This window comes from Tyto alba, unplaced genomic scaffold, assembly GCF_018691265.1.
Source record: "Tyto alba isolate M040663 unplaced genomic scaffold, T.alba_DEE_v4.0 Super-Scaffold_10, whole genome shotgun sequence".
Lineage (NCBI taxonomy): Eukaryota > Metazoa > Chordata > Aves > Strigiformes > Tytonidae > Tyto > Tyto alba.
Window position 1 is genome coordinate 16,497,757 of NW_024881262.1, and position 12,138 is coordinate 16,509,894.

The window sequence follows — 12,138 nt, forward strand, 5'->3', positions numbered from 1 at the left end:
GGGACAGGAGATGTCTTGGCCACATCTGTCACTTTGAAAGCAGTGTTTTGGGTAGCTCTATTTTCTCTCTAGGGGCAAAGACTGCATTTTCTAAGAACAGTCAAAAATGAAATTAGTTTTCAAGAGATCAAGGAAAATTACAAGAAAATGTAAAACTCTGAGTTTGCACTTATAGGTATGAGCTGCGTTTGTATCACAGTTCTCTAAACCCATTTTTCTCATATATTAGAAATCTGTCTTTGACAGCTATTTCCTTTTCTTTGCATATTTACAGCCTTCTTTCACCAATTCTTTTTATTCTTCCCTGCTACTGTTTACATGTAATTTTTGATAACAAAATGCCCCTTAGGGTTTCTCTTGGATGCTCCCTCTTCTTTATGCCTGTTGTTTTCCATCTAGCTGCTGTTTCAGGACCTGTGTATGAGTCTCTGGTGAAACTAGCTGCTGCTTCTGACAGAGGTGAGGTGCCAAGCTGTGAGGTCTCAGAGCACTGCGTATGTTCTTTATTGAAGTAATCTGTAATTTCTTTCATGGTTGATGATATTAAGTGTGTTCTACATGTCTCTTGTGATTTAATACCTCCTCAATAAATTCTTATTTTTTCAGCTTTGTAAGTACAATTTCTTTATATCTCCAAGTATAAGTGCTACTGTTAAGCTGTTCTGGACCCGAGGTGAGATTTGATCTGTTGAGGACCTCTTTTGCAATGCTTGTTTACCTGTTTTCTAACTTAAAACTATAGCTGTAATAGAGTAACTATTTTTTTTTCCATCTTTATTTTTCATAGGTCCAATTTCTTATTTGAAATCTTGAACTTATTTTTTAAAAAACATGAAGCTAGAAGTACTTGCAGTATCATCCTAGTGGTGGCATTGCTCACTTTCAGCTAACGCAGTCTGGGTACCTGTGAAAGTTGATCAGCAGCAGTAGTGCTGGTTCTCGGTCATGGATGTGTGCATAAATGCGGTCATAATGTCTGCATGCAAAAGATATTTGTTCTCTGGTGAATCTCTGCCTGACAGAGGTGGCAGGAGAAAGCAGGTTATGAGTAATTGCCCAAGAACTGGAGGGTCTTTTCTGTTTCTCCTATAGTCTGCAGCTGCAGCTTCATCATTGCAGGAATGCATTTTCAGTATTTCCCAATTGCTGCTTTCCTGGGCCTTCTCTCTTCTAGGAGCTCCTTGGGACTGAGGATCCAGTCTTTTTCTTTGGTTTGCTATACCTCCCTCCCTGCTGTGTGTGCTGCCCAGTCCAGAAAGCATGAGCTCTCCCAATTAACCATAAAAGCATCTGGGCATGTAATGCGGGCTCTGATTTCTGCTCTGGGTTCCAAACAAAAGCATGCAGTCCTTAGGGCTGCAGTAGCCAATGTCAAGTTTCCCCTTCTTTCCCCCTTTCTTCTTTCCAATGCCGCTTCAAAAAAGCACATCTGTTAGGCCCATAGAGACATTTGGGATAAAAAATGAGGTGTCTTTTTGATGATTATATAGGTGGCTCTCAAACACACGAATCCCGCTTTCAGCACTAATTTTTGTTTTGGATGGTATCTCTGGTCCTCAGTATTTCCAAGGTGTAAATCTACACTGATTCCAATAGGCTGCCATCTGCTTTTGTAATTTTACATGACTTTTAAGCATTTAAGCTATTGCTTGCAGTATTTTTTTCAAATATATTTTGTATTGCAATAAGATAAAAGAGTGGGGTGGCCAGTACCTCTCTTTTATTGTCACCGTGCTTGTTTTCAGTGATTTGTTGGGTGTTTAATTATAAATTTTAATACTTTTATGTGCTAAGATTAGGCAAATAAACTGCGTTCCTTTTTGGAAATCTGAATGATAAAAGATGATAAAGTGATGGGAGTGTTTGGCAGATACGTGGTTCACAAGCAGACGGGGTGCGCAGTGCGGTCCCGATGCCAACACTGCCACACCCACACACGACACGGTTAGATTGATTTTTTTGTTGGCTCGTGGCGTAACGGCTTCTGTTGCTCACAATCTCCGGAACAGCGTTCAATTTTCTGGAACACGTTTACCGGGACGTGATGGCGGTCAACGCCACCGCCGAGAAGATGTTTTGAGGGGGGAGGCGAGTACGATCCGCGACGCGGCCACCGCCGTGGACAACGTTTCCCGGAGCGGGTCGCTGACGCCGCGGGCAGGTACCGCAGGCCCCGGAGCAGCCGCGGGCCCGCGCTCCGCTCCGCTCCAGCCCCGCGGCGGCGGGATGGCGCGCGCAGCGCCGCGCACCTACGGCGGGGCCCCGGCGGCGGCCGAGGCGGGGCTTGGCCGCCCGCCCCGCCCCGCCCCGCCCCGCCCCCGGCGGCGGCAGCGTGCGCCCGGGCGCGGCGGCCACAAGCGGCTCCTGTAGCGCCGCCGGGTGCCCTCGCTGCCCGGGTCCTCCCACCGCCGTATAAAGCCTGGGGCGGGCGGCAGCGCCTTTCGCTCCTGCCCGCCGCGGAGGAGGAGAGGCACCCCGGGTGCGGCGGCTCCCAGGCACCGTTTTTTTTTGTGTGGGTTTTTTTTTTTTTTTTTTTTTTTTTTTTTTTAAACCTCTCGTTTTCCACCCCCGCCCCCTTTCCCCCCTTGCTCTCGGGGGCTGGCGGCGCGGGGAGCGGCGGCAGGCCGGCGGGTGCGGAGGGGGAAGATGGCGTGGAGCGGCGCCCGGCCGCCGCGCCTCCTCCTGCCGCTGCTGCTGGCCCTGGCGCTGCCGGCGGCGGCGGCGGAGCGGCGCCCCGGGCCCGGGACCGCAGGTGAGGCGCGGCGCGGTGCGGGGGCAGGGGGCGCGGTGGCGGAGCGCCGCCGGCAGCGGGGGGCGCGTTGGGGGATGCGCTGCCGGCCGGGCGGTACCGGCGCCTTTGTGCCTGCGGGTCGGGAACATCCGCCGGGTGGGGAAAGCCCTCCCGGCTCCTGTGTGGAGGCTGGGAACCGCCGCTTTCTCGTTTTTTTTTTTTTTTTTTTTTTTTTTTTCCCCACCCCCGCCATCGCCCTCCTCCGCCCCGCACTTCAAACTGCCGCTCCGGGCGCCGGAGCGGGCTCGGCGGTGCGGGAGGGGCTGCGGCGCCGGCCGGGGTAGCGCTCCCCAGGTTGCTCTCTAGGCGAGCCGCTTGGCTGAAAGTGCTTTAAGCCGCCGGAGCGAGTCGTACAGAAATAGATGCGTAAGCCCCCTTGAAAAAGAAAAAAGATTCCTTATTGGGTAGTGAATCTCCCTGACTTTCTCCTTCCCTTCACCCCCCCTTATCTTCTCTTTCCCCGAGACAAGGTGTTGATCAGCATGTTTTTCCAAGGTTGGGAAAAGTATAGAGTCATTCGCTTCATCACTAAATTGTAGCAACCGCTGATGAAGTTTCCTACTTCATGCAAAAGTCAGCTGGAGACTTAAGTGCCACTTCCAGCCCTTCAGAGGCTTGCTTGCTTTTTGCTCGTTGTGTTTTGTAGTCATTTTAGTTTCAAGGAGCCAGAAGATAGAATGAAATTTTATCTTCAGTATGTAAAATGAAATAACTTATGCAGGAAATTCTCTGAGAGAGGTGTCCAAGCACATGCATGTCCAGCTATATGCCAAAACATATTTTTTTGCTCTAATATGTTCTAGAGTCTATACTGCTGTTTTCTATTCTAGGCACACAAAGGTATTTCACCCCACTAGATTATTACCACATGAAGTCCAAAATAGTTTCATTTCTTTGCTTGCTTGTTTACACAAGAGTATAATCAAGTTATTTTTAATATCTAGCTTAATTTTCTTCTGGTGTGCATAAGGAAGCACTTTTTTTTTTTTGAGTTTTGTCAGTAAGCTGAAATTTTTAGAGGAAAACTGCTGACTTAGTTGATAACTAATGTAAAAAAAAAGCGTTGATAAATACCAGACTCTACTCAATAAGATTCTCATTTCCAGTTTTCTTAATGCTTTGCTGCTTGTTGTTTAGAGAATTTCCCTGAAGGTTGTGGTTTGTGCACTGTAGTTTGCAGTCTGTCAGGGATGTGTGAGCATTCCTGTTCAGCCTTCACTGTCCCTCCGAGGTATAGCCTACGGGGGCATGGTTTGAGTAAAAGGTTGAGCTCCTATGCCTGTTGGCAGGGCAGCGAGATTGTAAATTGAGCTCCTTTGGAAATCAGTTATTGTAATCATTGTTATGTCTTCTCAAAAATATGTATTCAGATGTCTTTATAACTACGTACTTGAGTTGTGGAAATCTCAAGCTGATATAAGCTAATAGTTGGCATGGTAAAGATTTTTCTTTGGTCCTGCTTATGTTCAAAGGTGTGACGAGCAAAGAGTGTGTAATCCGGATAGAACTGTATGATTTGGCAAACCAAAAGTAGACTGCTACATCTATATGAATAACAAAAGATGCTACACAAATTACAGTGCTGTAAAGCACTGATACGTTTATATGTAGGTGTTGACACAGGAAAATCTTTTTAATTTAAACATGAGTAGCCTAAACTGTAGCATGCTCTGCTGAGTTGAAACCACTCCTTGAATAGTTTTGTGACCCCAGACACTGCCTGCTGTGTTACTTGGTTTTATTCCAGTTTTAACCCTTAACTGTTTTTCCTGAATCTGTTCTGTTTTGCTTAAAGAGAGGCAGACCTTAGTGTGCCTCTAGGTCTAGAAATCTGGTTTCTAATCTCTAGTCTCTTGATACTTTGTACAACTTGGTGTAAAGCATCAGGCAAAGGCGCCCTGTCTGGTTTTAAAGCGGTCCATTAGTATTGCTTGCTTCAGAAATAGGCTGTAACAGAAGTGTCCAAAACTGACTGCCGAGCTACATCCTTATTTCTTAATAAGACTTTGCTGCTTTACTGGGAAAGGTTTGGAAAAGTTACGGCAGGACGACTGCCGTTTGCACAGCTGTGGGGACTTGGGCAATGAGCCGTCAGCATGGTCCTGTGGCAAACTGGGTTTGCAGAAATCTTTCCTGTGCTCCTTTGCCGCAGGTTTATGTTTCAAGCAATCGCAGAGAAGAGCACCATTGAGCTCTGAAGCACTGCCTCCTGCATGGTGAAGATACAAAAGTTTCTGTGTTAAAACAACAGCCTTAAAATATTTCCATTGCACTGTACTTGCCGCATGAATGTTGCTTATTATGTAATGAAGTCCAGGACACGCAGAGAGCAAGTGGAAAAGGCATTTGTCATTGAGCTAGAAGCAGGCACTGTTCTTGGAACAGAAGTAGATGATGTGCCCACCTAAAATTTTTTGTTAATCAGCTGTGTACATGAGCCTGTTGCCCAGAGCAGCTGTGGGGATTTGGCTGGCTGGAGCGTGGCTGTGCTGAGGCGGTGGGGCCGCAGGCTGTAACAGGGGAAAATGGGCAGGTTTGGAGGTGGGCCCCATGGTTCCTTGCTGTCTGTATGTGCTCCTGAAATGTGGGGGGTTTGTCACGGAGCGGGCCCCGGCAGCATGGGTGGCTTTCCAGAGGCAGCCGGCCGGCTGTGGGCGTGCTCTGAGCCAGCGGGCCTTCCTCCACCCCGGCGCCCGTCGAATGCTGGTCACAGTATTTGCTGACTGGCCTAGCTGTGCAGAGGCTCACTTGGAGATACAGCATAAACTGTTGCCATTTCTGTTGGCTTTTTTGGGTTTGTCCAGAATGGTCCTTGTGAGTGACAGTGAGAGTTCGATAGGCTCTTTCCTCTGAGGCATCTGTGGTATGCAAACAAGGGAGTTTGGTCATTCAACCATCTCGACATACTTACTTGGAAGTACTGGAAGACTCTGCCTGCTTGGTGGAGGAGGGGGTCTAAGTACACCCCTCTATGCCTGCCTGCATCTCCCTACCTGATTTTCTTGCTTCTCTACTGATGCTGCATTTGTCCCATCTTGTCACCAGTGTCAAACTGTGACATAAACCTGTGCTGGGGAAAAACCTCTTCCAGGTGTCTTGGGAGTTTTGTGCCTTTTTTTGTGAGGTCTTTATGAAGAAACTGCCGCCTGGCTCTTACAAGTGAAGTGTAAAGGCAGGGAATGACCTACCCAGGACCCAACCCAGTAGGATACAGCGGTTTTGGGTTACCTGAGTCCCAAAGGCACCATCATACCGACTCCCTGGGAGTATTTAGGAATGCACGTACCATCAGTGTGCACCACTTTAGATCTGTAATGATCATTCCACGAAGAAGATACCTTTAGGCTCCAGGTGTGAAATAAATGGTGAATAACAAATGAAATGGTGTGTAGTGGGGTGTGTGTGTGTATGTGTTCGGAAATTAAATGTAAGCGCACGTGGCTGTGGAGGTGCAAAGCAGTAAATTTGTTATTCCATCATGTTTTTTTCTCTTAAAAATACTCATCCTTGAAGACACCCAAAGTTGTCAGTATCAGTTCTTTGTAGCGCCTGGTTTACAGGCTGCAGAATGCCTGTCTATGTTGCAAAATAATAATAAAAAAATGTTTTAGATGTTTTTTGACCAGGCTTTTCTTTCTTCCCTTGGTTGGAGGGAATAAATAGACCATGGAAGTAGATCAGATTGGTGGTTGTGACACTGCTTCTTTCTGCAATATGCAGTGGAGTTGGATAAGATCACTGCAACTTTGAATGTGAAATGCACTTCTAATTAAAATGAGAAAAGGTAAACCAGTTGTGACCTTTATCATCAGCATTTGATGCTGCAAATTGTAGTGTAAAGGTAGGGTGGAATGACCACCATGGTTATCTGAGCCAGGGAGGTTTTAGGTGAAATGTGTTCCTGTTGAGGATCTAAACTAACATACTGTTTCTCAGAGTTCTCTTTACGTTGGTGGCATATTCTGGAGGGTCATGATTTATGTTCAAGTTCTTGGCTTTTTCTCTCACTGCTGCTTACTTAAGCAAAAGAGACTCAGTCTCTTCATGGAGAAGTGTTTAGTTTGAATTAGCACTATTACACTGTAATCAAAAGCAGTATCTTTCTGTTTGTGTAGAGCTGCTAGTCTGAAATAAAAATTACTTGACATACTGTTCAAGTGAATTCCCTTGCCATGAAGAATAAGTATAGTTGCAATAAGGGCATTTTAGTTTCCTTTTGTCAGATTTTTATAGTTTTTGAGGGACCAATTGCAAGGCAAAAGAGTTTGGAAGTGAAGAATATTTTTGTTCCCTCTAGACTTAAACATAAAGCGTAGCTCTCTCCAGCACAAAACACAACTTGACCAAACAGATCGGCAGCAGGAATGTGTCTGTATGTGTGGGAATGTTGTAACTCTAGGGAATAAATGACACTTAATCATCAAGGAATACGTGCTTGCAAGCACAGCCTGACAGCACAAGTGGCTTTAGGTGATTTAACAAAACTGCATCTGGAGTATTTCCTTAAGGTGAATTCATTTTTCAAAGTATGGGTTATACTGGCCATGAGGAGACTTAATATGTAAAGTCACTGTTTCATCCCAGATACCTTCTTTTTTTTTTTTTTTTTTTTTTTTTAATCCAGGCACTAGAATTCCTTTTACAATTTGTAGTAGAAGGAAAAACAGACAAATGAAGAACAAACAAATGACAAGTCCACTGAAGAAACAGACTAAATCTTTTAGTTGATGATCAGAGTAATCTGGCTTCATGTTCTTAATGTGCATGCATACCTCTGTGCCTTTTTCATATATATATTTTAATGATATTGGTTCCAACTGAGCACTGAGACTGCAGAAACTTGGGTACCTGCTAATTGAAATATTTAGATTATTGACAAATTATAAAGTTGACATTTGATAATTTCATTCTGTTTCTGCTTGGGCCAAAATTAAAGAGACTGTTGATTACTGTATAATTTCTTTTAAAACACATGACTGTTTTTGTAATGGAGTACAAAGTAACTTCAGGCCAATTTCCTTAATAGTTTAAGTCTAAACAGTAAAACTCTGCCTTGTCTTAAAACATTACATTCAAATGTATAGGACAATTATGAAGAAACTGCCTTTATTTTAGTGGTTGACTCACCAGCTCTTATGGTCTGCCCTTTGAAAGTATTCCAGGGTTTCTTTTTGAACAGGTTGCAAATATACTGATTCATTATGGATTTTCTTGGAAAATAGACGAGGGGAAAAAAATTAGGGGTGTGGGGAGTCCTTTTTGATGGTAGTACTGGTTCTTGTGATGTAACTGTATGTTTCTAAAGCTGACATATGCAGTACTTGTAATTAATGCAAACAAACTGTAAAGAAAAAAGAAAAATGCTAAACAAAAATAGGTTTGTAAGTGTCATTCCTCTGAAAATTAATTCAGTACCTGTGGGTCTAAATGTTAATGTACTGAATAAGCCCATTAGGGATTCTTGCTGAAATCAGCTGTGTAGAAGATTTTAAGTATCTGCAGGAATTGCTTTTTTTTTTTTTTTTTTTTTTTTTTTTAAATGGATTGTTTACTTCCTGGCTTTGTAGTTCACATGAAACTTTAATAGCTCAAGGTGTTTCCTTAAGCTATCCTTGTAAACAGTTTACTAATTCTATTTTCATCACTAAAGCAATTGTACATGTTATATCAGAACCAAGACCACAAACTTAATAACTGAAGTTGCTTGGTCAAGTGTTTGATGTTAAAAGCATCTTTAAATACACATCATACATGAGATGCCACGGTGTCTTGTGTCAGAAGTAAGACAGAAGTTTTTGGTGCTATTTCATGATTTGAAGGGCTGAATTGTTCAAGTAAGGGTACTACCTCTATCTCACAAGTGTGGAGTTTAAGTTACTTTTTCACACAGAAAAGGGATCTTTGGAAGGTATGTTTTTTTTCTCTTTCCATAGTTGCATGGCTCATGTTTCTGGTTTGGAGAATTTTACATGTCCAGTATCTGGACATAGGGCCAGATGTGAAGCTGTAGGACAGCTTTTTCAAATGGACTGCCTAATCGGGGTGGTAGCATCTGCTCACAACATGAACCATGGTGCAAGCATGGAGGACAGTTACGTGTCTTCAGGATGGCTCTAGTTCCAGCTCCAATTTATATTTTTTTGAAGAAAAGACTAGTCTAAGGAGAAACTGTTACTGCAAATCTTAACTGCTGAGTTTCATTGATGGATCGATTAGCTGTTGGAAAACGGACTTTAACAATGCCTGGTGCTGTGTGTGACTGCTTCTGTTTAAACAGCTGGGCTTGCTAAACAGTTTAAGAAGCAGCATGCTCTGCTCTAGAATACATATTTATGAGACAGACAAGAGGGCAAGGCTATGAAAAGGCAGAAGCTGAGTAAACTTTCGCACTTAGACAGCTGATGTTAATTGTGTCCTGCTCTCAGCTGCACAGCCCTGATGACAGTTTATAGCAGGGCCATCCCATTGGCGCCTTCAAGCAAGACCTAGTCTGTGCCATGACTCCATCCATTCCCGCCTTCAAGAAGATTTTTGTGGTTTGATTGCTATCTGGGCACTAATAAACAACAGTAACCTGATCTGTTCCCCACTTGTCAGGAAGTTAGGCAGCTTTTATTGGAGGAGTTGCTTCATGCATGGCAATGATGTCATTTGCAAACAGTTGATTTTATTTTTCTTTTCTCATTTGGGATCTAAGCAACGTGTTTTATCTTTGCTTTACTAGAGAATAACTGATTCAGTAAGCAGAAGGTTTCATCCAACTCCACTGAAGCTGATGGAAAAACTCGACTGCTGCTTGTATCTGGTTTTGTTCAGCTATCAAAATGAGGAAATCCTGCATTAGTATAAGTGTGGGCCTGAGCACTGGCCAGCACTTCACCCAGGACTGATGTGGATGATTGATGAATGCACATACAGATCTTAATGAACTCTTGTTGACTGTATATTCAATTCTACTAAATTAAAAGAAAGTAAATTAAGAGCTGAGATGGAACTAGCTTTCAAATGTTTTCTGAAATAAATTGTATGTTAATATTGGGAGTAACTGCTAATCTTTGTCCGAAAGTGTGTATATGTATATACAGAAATATAGTTACAGAGATGTAGTCTGTGGGTGGTGGGTTTTTGTGTTTTTTTTTTTTTTTTTTTTCTTTTTACTTTTAGAGCTCACTCTATTCAACAGTTTATCATTTCCATGTAAACATTTTAGGTGCTTTATCTATGTGATGTCAGAAATGATGTGATGGAAGGCAGTAAGCAGCAGCTCAGCAGGCTTGCTGTTTGAGTCAGTACACGTGGAAGAGGGAAATACCTGTTCACATCCTTGTAGGCTGTGAATCAAAGCACGAGAGAATTTCTTTGCATGATAAATCTTCAGTAATTTCACACAAACTTTAGATTCTGAAAGGCACAGTTGCTACTGCACTGTTCACCTCTTCCTAAGTGGTTTTAGATTGCAGATGGCATTTAACAACAGTGAGACTCTTGAATCATAAATCTCTTTTAGAGTCTTGGAAAACTTCAGTTTGGATTCAGTAAGTAGAAAGTAAAAAAAAAAAAAAAAAAAAAATTTTAGTGTCCTGTCCAGGGGCTGTGTGTTAGCAAGTGCTAATCTGTCATAAATTCCATATTATGAGAAAATTCAGAGCAGCTCTTGCTTTAATATAAGCACGCATTTCTGCTAACCCAGCTTCTTCGTTCCTTTAAAGCACGTGAGAAGAGGGAGAACTCTGTAACAGGGAACCCTTAACTGTGGCTGAGGAAGTTGCAACAGTACCGACTATTCAAAAGTACTGAAACCGGGAAATTAAACATTCTATATTTCTCTCCCTAGACAGCTTCTGAAAACTTCCTGCCTTTATTAGTTCTGTTCCCTGGCTCGGGACAGTGTTGGGAGTTTTGATACCAATAGCTATTGCTGTATAACTTCAGCAAGGTCTACAAATAACCTGGAGGAGCACAGGAAGGGACAGCCCATAGATTGAGAGATCCCTGGTGATCATAAATGTTAGTTGTGGTCATAAACTGTTTGCAACAGTTTAAAGGCAGTAGTATTTTTATTTTCTGCAGGTTGAACCATTTTGAGAATCAAGTGGTAGTGGAGGTGATACCTGTGTACCTATATTAGTTCTGCAATAACTATCCTTATATCATCAAAAGAGATCTTTGCTTTCATTTGTCTGGTTTAAAGTAGGTAAGCTACACGTCTGGTAATAGCTAGCCACAAAGAATCTTATACTTTTTTTGGAAATTACATAAATAATGTTTGTGCTGCTCTTTGTATTTTGCAATAAGATATGTATGTATTGAGGTGCAGTGATTAATAGGAGGTTTCTGATACAGAGGAAAACAGACCAAACTTTCAGAAGAGGTCTGTACAGGAAGGTTTGCTTCTTCTAAATGTGGCCTTTAAGATTTATTTGAAGCATTGGTTCTTAGAAATCCATCTCTCTCAGAAGAATGTATATTGGTATAGGAAACCGGTGTGTACTATATGTTTGACAACCTATGACTGTTCTTAACTTGCTAGCTATTAATCTAATTTGATCTTTTACTTTAAATCCTATCACTTTCCAATCTTTCATGAGTCTTTCAGACATATTTTGTTTCCCCTCCAAGGTTATTTTTTTAACAGCAATCCAACCACGCTATCAAATTGCAGGGGTCCAATCTTAAAAGGTGATCATGGCTACGGTTAATGGGACTTTGAAACCAATCTGCCTCTCTGGAAAGCAGTGAGCTGTGGGATGAGTGGAGGTATGCAGCAAAGTGTTCTGAGTGGAACAGGAGTTGACTCTATAATATAAAGATCAGATTAAAACAAATCACAGAACTTCCAACTACAAAGTAGTATTGTTTCTGCACCAGTCATCTTTCCCCTTTCTGGAACGTAATGCACATTTCTTTCCTGAGAAAAGATGATGACCATGTCTGCTATTTCATCACATTGTCATGTTTCTAAAGAATCCTGGGGGAAAATAAACAGCTGTTGGATGGCTCTCTTCCCTCTTTATGCCAGAAGTTTTATTTGACCAGAAATTCCTACGTTAGCTTACTATTCTTTGACCATACGTATGTCATATAAACTGACACTGGATAGATATATATAAAGTTGTGGTTTTTTACGTTGTGTACTTAAGATCTTTCTTTGCTGCTGGATTACATTAACCAAGTACAGGTATGTAAGTATAACTTAAAATCATGGTTACATTGCATATGATGGATTTCTCCTGTCTCCAGCTGTTTGACATCATTTCAGAGTGTGCAGATTTTCAGAAGTTTTATTTGACATAGAGTTACAGCCTAAACTTAAGATTCTTATTTATAGGGAAAAAAAGCCCCAGTTT

General features: G+C 42.6%; 1 protein-coding gene across 2 annotated transcripts in view; it reads left to right on the forward strand.

Annotated features, from left to right (window-relative positions):
- The first annotated feature begins 2,343 nt into the window (after positions 1-2,343).
- PLOD2 (procollagen-lysine,2-oxoglutarate 5-dioxygenase 2) overlaps positions 2,344-12,138 on the forward strand; it is a 56,426-nt gene continuing 46,631 nt past the window's right edge. For both annotated transcript variants that reach the window (XM_042799858.1, XM_042799865.1), the window contains exon 1: positions 2,344-2,752. In XM_042799858.1, coding sequence (XP_042655792.1) covers positions 2,647-2,752 — 106 coding nt within the window. In that variant the 5' untranslated portion in view covers positions 2,344-2,646. The remainder of the gene's footprint in view (positions 2,753-12,138) is intronic.